The sequence below is a fragment of the Borostomias antarcticus genome, assembly GCF_949987555.1.
Source record: "Borostomias antarcticus genome assembly, chromosome: 13".
NCBI lineage: Eukaryota > Metazoa > Chordata > Actinopteri > Stomiiformes > Stomiidae > Borostomias > Borostomias antarcticus.
Window position 1 is genome coordinate 23,190,554 of NC_140246.1, and position 7,500 is coordinate 23,198,053.

Genomic DNA, 7,500 nt, shown 5'->3' on the forward strand with positions numbered 1-7,500 from the left:
ACACACACACACAACACAGACCGGATCAGATGAGGTTTATTGTACCTAATCTAAGGCTGGTTTATTGACCTGTCTACTCTTCTCTTCCTCTCCCCCCACAGCCAAGAACATCCCAGTCCCACACACACCCTGCAGGTCAACTACGTCCTCGACCTGAGCCTGCTACAAGCGCCGCTCCTTCACCGTCTCCGCCATCGTCCACATGGAGGAGGCTGATGAGAACTGCCCCCAGCTCCCCCTGCGGGGATGAGACCCCCAGCCCCGCCTCCTCGCCGTCTCCCTCCCCCTCCGTCTCCTCATCATCATCATCATCAGCATCATCATCATCATCTCCGAACTCTCCTCCCCCTCCTCTCATAAAACAGATACAGAATACTTTATTTATCCCCGAGGGGCAATTCAGTTTCCACATGTTAAAAGAGACACAGAGATTATTACAGCAGTGTTCTGTGTTACTGTCCTCATTGGCAGCTATTTACTTCAGGTGCAGTATTCTGCATGGCCCTCTCTCCGGGTCCTGCTATGAGGAAAACATTACCCCTTGTTGCATTTACTGCAGTTGAACGCATGAAATAAAAGGCAACCGCATTCCATTTTATGACTTTTCATTGTTATAGTTCAGAACATACTCACTCAGAGATGAGACAGGTGGGACCTGATCATATTCGTACAGGGCTGTGTTGATTTTCCCTATATAGTGTTCTTAAGACTTATTATTATTATTGTTGTTATTATGAATAATAACAATAACAAATATTGTCATCACTGGAACACATTACATGAACATTTCTGACAGTAAAAGCTGATCTTTAACTTTGCTTAGTCAAGTCAAACTTTATTTATATAGCGCATTTCATACACAGAGGCAACGATGCGCTTAACAAGAGGTATAGGCTAACCCCTCAGAGTCTCAAGTTACGAACCTGTCAAACACAGATGTCTCTGCCACCCAAGGTACTTCATCAGACCTGGCCACACTGCAGACCTATTTTAATATGCCCACGATATCTCCAGAGGTAATGTGATATGCAAGGTGCATGGTTAGAGGAAGATACTGTGTAACACCCATGTCCCCATAGGGAGGATGTGGTATGCAAAGTCATGGTTGATATGGACAGACTTTGTCTAAACTTTTGTTAGGCTGGCAAGCCTACCTTGTGTAACTCTTTGTTAAAATAGGGCTGATGTATCATTCCAGTATAGATATTAGGCGAGAGGGGGTAGGGAATGAGACTCACGGATTTGCAGTGAACTAACAATAAGGTTGAAATCATGATGATTCATGTTAAGGATGAAATGCCATATTTAGTTATGTTAGAACTCCTTAGTAGTACAGTAGTGGTGATGATTTGTTGAATTTGCTGTATGGTAAATGGGTGGAGACAGGTAGGACTACAGATTAGAATAAAAGTTCTTAACACATAGAGGGAAGTTGGAATTTTAACGGACAGCCGACCTGATTAAATGGAGTTCCCCAGCACTGCCTCAGGACGCCAGAAAATTGAAGGAGACTGAATTTTTGCCTTTTTAACAGCTGAGCAAGTTTTGGGTTGAGATGCTATGACCTCGATGCCTGCATGGTAGAGGGGTATCAGACCGCCAGCCTGGGCGTCCTGGGGCACGTCTGATACTGGGTATGGCCCTCTGGAACCAGGGAGAGCAGAAGCAGAAGTCTGTTTCCCCTGTGAGCAAAGACATATTACCGAACGGGCCTACCAGGCCCAGGGGCCCAAGAGCTCAGGGGGCCCTTCGCATTTCTTGTATCTTTAAAGGGCTTAGCCATTCATGTCAATAACACATCCCCAAAAATCCTGCTGAAAAACTGAAGCCACAAATCACAAGAAAGAAACCATCATGATATGTTTTAAATGAGTGTTTATCTATAGAACTTTAGATGGGCTGAGTACTCATGGGCCCTTCAATTATTTGGGGAGAAATCCAAAAACCAAATCCTCCGCACAGAGTTGAGGTCCCTCGAGTCAAAGCTGAGCTGGGTGAAGCTTCTTTTATTGTGAGTTTTCGATAAATGACGTGGGTGGGGGGCCCTTTATGTGTCTGTGCCCAGGGACCCATCATTTCATAATCCGTCTATGCCTGTGGGCGTGAGGAGCTACTAGCTGAAATCATGTTGAGCACTTGAGCAAACTGCATCAGATAGAAGGATGACCCCTGCCACTCATCATGAGACAAGACGCTATAAGAAAAATGCACAATACCTCTTCTAAGTTACCCATTCCTTATCTCAAGCTTGTAGTAGACAATCATAGCAGCTTATCAAACTACAGTGTGGCTGGTGGAGTCCAGTGCTCCCTGTAGGAGTTAGGTGTTGAAGGTTTGTAGCCACAACAAAATGCGCTATATAAATAAAGTTTGACTTGACTAAAGATCAGCTTTTACTGTCAGAAATGTTCATGTAATGTGTTCCAGTGATGATGACAATAATATTTTTTATTGTTATTATTCATAATAACAACAATAATAATAAGTCTTAAGAACACTATATAGAGAAAATCAACACAGCCCTGTACGAATATGATCAGGTCCCACCTGTCTCATCTCTGAGTGAGTATGTTCTGAACTATAACAATGAAAAGTCATAAAATGGAATGCGGTTGCCTTTTAATTCATGCGTTCAACTGCAGTAAATGCAACAAGGTTTAATGTTTCCCTCATAGCAGGACCCGGAGAGAGGGCCATGCAGACTACTGCACCTGAAGTAAATAGCTGCCAATGAGGACAGTAACACAGAACACTGCTGTAATAATAAACATGTTGAGACACAAAAATAAAAAAATAAATGTCCCACAAGGAGAGACAACACAGTCAGCTCTCCTGTCCCCGCTATCAAACACGTCCGCTCAGGAGTCCGTTTTGTCTCCTCATCGCATAGTCTCTCTTGCACAACCGTGAACCTGGTTCTGAATCTCTGTGTGTTGTAATTTGTACGAGTGATGAGTGTGTATGTGTATGTCGGCTTTTAACGTGGAAACTGAATTGCCCCTCGGGGATAAATAAAGTATTCTGTATCTCTATCTGTTTTATGAGAGGAGGGGGAGGAGAGTTCGGAGATGATGATGATGCCGATGATGATGATGATGAGGAGACGGAGGGGGAGGGAGACGGCGAGGAGGCGGGGCTGGGGGTCTCATCCCCCCAGGGGGAGCTGGGGGCAGTTCTCATCAGCCTCCTCCATGTTTGGACGATGGCGGAGACGGTGAAGGAGCGGCGCTTGTAGCAGGGTCAGGTCGGGGACGTAGTTGACCTGCAGGGTGTGGGTGGGACTGGGATGTTCTTGGCTGTGGGGGGAGAGGAAGAGAAGAGTAGACAGGTCAATAAACCAGCCTTAGATTAGGTACAATAAACCTCATCTGATCCGGTCTGTGTTGTGTGTGTGTGTGTGTGCACGCGCTCTGCTCACCTGTCCGTTCTTGCTGCATAGCTGGCCATGGCAGAGCACGCCCTGGATGATGACGATCTGGACACACACACACACACACACACACACACACAGGGATGCGGTTATAGACCGCGGCGTGGATTAAGTATTACTGTTAAGGACACAGCTCTGCAGTGTGTGTGTGCGTGAGCTCACCGCTTGCTCCAGGCCGGCCGCGTCGGAGGATCTCACGCAGCAACAGTGTGTACTTGACCAGGCGCGAGCGTGGGATATCCAGGAAGCTCCACAGGTCTGAAGGGCGACTCCAGCCAGGCAGTGCTGCTGGCATTTTCCCTGAGCGGAGAGAGGCAGGGGGTCAGTCAGTGGCGCACAGGCTCACTGGGTCAGACAGGGTGACACTGTAGGTAACGTTAGCCATTTCTTAGAGATTGTTGTAATATCTAGTCCCATGAGCTCAATAGTACATTGTGTCACAGGGTAATACAGTCATTGCTATATAATTTTACCTTAAACGATCATGGCATGTTTCCAGGTGTAGGCCTGTTTACTCACAGGATGGTCACTTCAGAGTCACTCAGAATAGCCATGGCCTGAAATGAACGGTACAGCACTCATAAACGTCAATATAGAAATATACTGTACTGTAGTCTAACGTGAGCGTCTAGCCGTGTCTTTGTTTACATAATAAGCTAAGAGTCAAAAGTCAAGCGACAGATGGACAACAATAAATGAGCCAACGTCAGCTGCCAAACAGATCTCTAAACAGATCAACTAGCTTGAGCTCACCAACTAGCTTGAGCTCACAGAAGAGTTAGTTAGCTAGTTAGCTAAACATCCAAGTTCAAATGCAAAGTCTCGCCATGTTACAGTATACACTAACTAGCAAGGATATATAATTAGGATTGTCTGTAGGCTATATTTGTAGTAAGCATTACCTGTTTACTTTTGTTGGGAAGACGGAAATTCGCTTGTTGTGTCCATGGAGGTATACTAACGGGTTGTGTCCAGCTGGAACGCACGCAGATGACGTCGCACGCAGCGCGGCCGATTACGTCAGTACGTCACGCGCAGCCATCTTGCTAACTAGCTTAGCACACACACACACACACACACACGCTCAACGCAATTAACGAAACGTGACAGATGACGTCGCACGCAGCGCGGCCGATTACGTTAGTACGTCACGCGCAGCCATCTTGCTAACTAGCTTAGCACACACACACACACACACACGCACACACACACACGCTCAACGCAATTAACGAAACGTGGCACATTCCACACACTGGAGTAAACGAACAAATGAATGAACGTGTGTGTGCGTCTGTGTGTGTGTGTGTGCGTCTAATTTTGCACTAAGTTCCACATAGACACACTCACGCACACACACACACACACACACTCACACGCACACCTTATCTTTGCTAAAGATATATGCAAATCCCAGCGATCTGATTGGCTGATTCCCTAACTTTGTCTTTGCAAGGATAAGGTGTGCGTGTGAGTGTGTGTGTGTGTGTGTGTGCGTGTGTGCGTCTATAGACGCACACACGCACACACGCACACACACACACTCACAATATGCCTGCTAAACGTGGCACTTCCCACCCCCCATATGTGACATTATGATTCAACATTACGTGTGTGTGTGTGTGTGCGTGCATGTCTGTGTTTCTGTGTGTGTGTGTGTGTGTGTCTGTGTGTGCGTGTCTGTGTGTGTGTGTGTGTGTGTGTGTGTGTGTGCGTGTGTCTGTGTGTGTGTGTGTGCGTGTGTGTGTGTGTGTGTGTGTGTGTGTGTGTGTGCGTGTGTCTGTGTGTGTGTGTGTGCGTGTGTGGTGCAGGTGTGGGATCTTGCAGATAGGCGACCGTATCCTGACCATAAATGGAATTCCTACAGAAGACAGCACGCTGGAGGAGACCAATCAGCTGCTCCGAGACTCCAGCATCACCAGCAAGGTCACTCTGGAGATCGAGTTTGACGTGGCCGGTAGGAATACACACACACACACACACACACACACACACACACACACACAGAGGCACGGGTTACTGACCAGCAGTTGTCTGGAACTCTGAGGAAAGCAACATTCTAGAAGGAAACCCAAACTCCCAGGATGGATTCAGACTGCTCAGTGGGGGGTTCACCTGGACAGACAGATCATTAAGGGGTGCGTCCCAACAGTGTAACCCAGTCTGAGCAGGACTTTCCTGTGAGTCCTCTGACGCTGGTAAATCTGTCCCCTCCTCACAGCAGAGTCAGACACAAAACACACAGCAGAGTCAGACACAAAACACACAGCAGAGTCAGACACAAAACACACAGCAGAGTCAGACACAAAACACACAGCAGAGTCAGACACAAAACACACAGCAGAGTCAGACACACAACACACAGCAGAGTCAGACACACAACACACAGCAGAGTCAGACACAAAACACACAGCAGAGTCAGACACAAAACACAGCAGAGTCAGACACAAAACACACAGCAGAGTCAGACACAAAACACACAGCAGAGTCAGACACAAAACACACAGCAGAGTCAGACACAAAACACACAGCAGAGTCAGACACACAACACACAGCAGAGTCAGACACACAACACACAGCAGAGTCAGACACAAAACACACAGCAGAGTCAGACACAAAACACACAGCAGAGTCAGAAACAAAACACACAGCAGAGTCAGACACACAACACACAGCAGAGTCAGACACACAACACACAGCAGAGTCAGACACAAAACACACAGCAGAGTCAGACACAAAACACAGCAGAGTCAGACACAAAACACACAGCAGAGTCAGACACAAAACACACAGCAGAGTCAGACACACAACACACAGCAGAGTCAGACACAAAACACAGCTGAGTAATCGATGTTTCCCTGTTAACATGGAATCAAGAGAAAAGATGATTCAAAAATAGTGCCAGTGGAAAGATTTAGTGTCATTCAAGTAGGTCTGTGTCATTCAAGTAGGCTATGTCATCAGTGTCTGTAGGCCAAGATGTCTAACTACAGGGTAGGCTAATGAGAATGGCCCAAAGATCTGCTACAGAGACGAGTCACATCTCCATATGAATTCATTCCACTGTTCTTGCATGAGAATAGCCACCTCTCTGAAAATCCATGCCAGGTTTTGCTCGTTACCTTGTAGTCAGAGAAACTGCTCTCGTTAATGCAACCAGAAAACAGCTGAGCTATTAGTGGAGAGATGCAGGCAAAGCAAAATATAATTTGAAAGATGAGAAAAAGTGGGAGGGAGGGACAAAACTAGATTTTGAAATATGCCCTGAGAGCAGTGCTGGTGCTGGTGCTGGCGTTTGTGCGACTGTGACGGCAGAGGAAGTACTCAGCTCAATTTAGCAATTTAGGCATTTCTCACATCGTTCAAAATCCAAAACGCGAATTAATTTGAGAGTGCTCAGCCCTTCAGCATAGTCAGACACAAAACACACAGCAGAGTCAGACACAAAACACACAGCAGAGTCAGACACAAAACAAACAGCAGAGTCAGACACAAAACACACAGCAGAGTCAGACACAAAACACACAGCAGAGTCAGACACAAAACACACAGCAGAGTCAGACACAAAACACAGCTGAGTCAGACACACAACACACAGCAGAGTCAGACACAACACACAGCAGAGTCAGACACAACACACAGCAGAGTCAGACACAACACACAGCAGAGTCAGACACAAAACACACAGCAGAGTCAGACACAACACACAGCAGAGTCAGACACAAAACACACAGCAGAGTCAGACACAAAACACACAGCAGAGTCAGACACAAAACACACAGCAGAGTCAGACACAAAACACACAGCTGAGTCAGACACAAAACACAGCTGAGTCAGACACAAAACACACAGCAGAGTCAGACACAACACACATCAGTCAGACACAACACACAGCAGAGTCAGACACAAAACACACAGCAGAGTCAGACACAAAACACAGCAGAGTCAGACACAAAACACAGCAGTCAGACACACAACACACAGCAGAGTCAGACACAACACACAGCAGTCAGACACAAAACACACAGCAGAGTCAGACACAACACACAGCAGAGTCAGACACAACACACAGC

The 7,500-nt window shown here is 46.6% G+C and overlaps 1 protein-coding gene across 1 annotated transcript in view; it reads left to right on the forward strand.

Moving 5' to 3' along the window:
- The window catches only part of grip1 (glutamate receptor interacting protein 1), a gene marked incomplete at its 5' end in the record, with an annotated part of 209,372 nt that overhangs the window by 181,203 nt on the left and 20,669 nt on the right, over window positions 1-7,500 (forward strand). Inside the window, 1 exon segment of the mRNA XM_084448182.1 lies at window positions 5,239-5,384. Within this exon segment, the coding sequence (XP_084304308.1) occupies window positions 5,239-5,384 (146 nt within the window).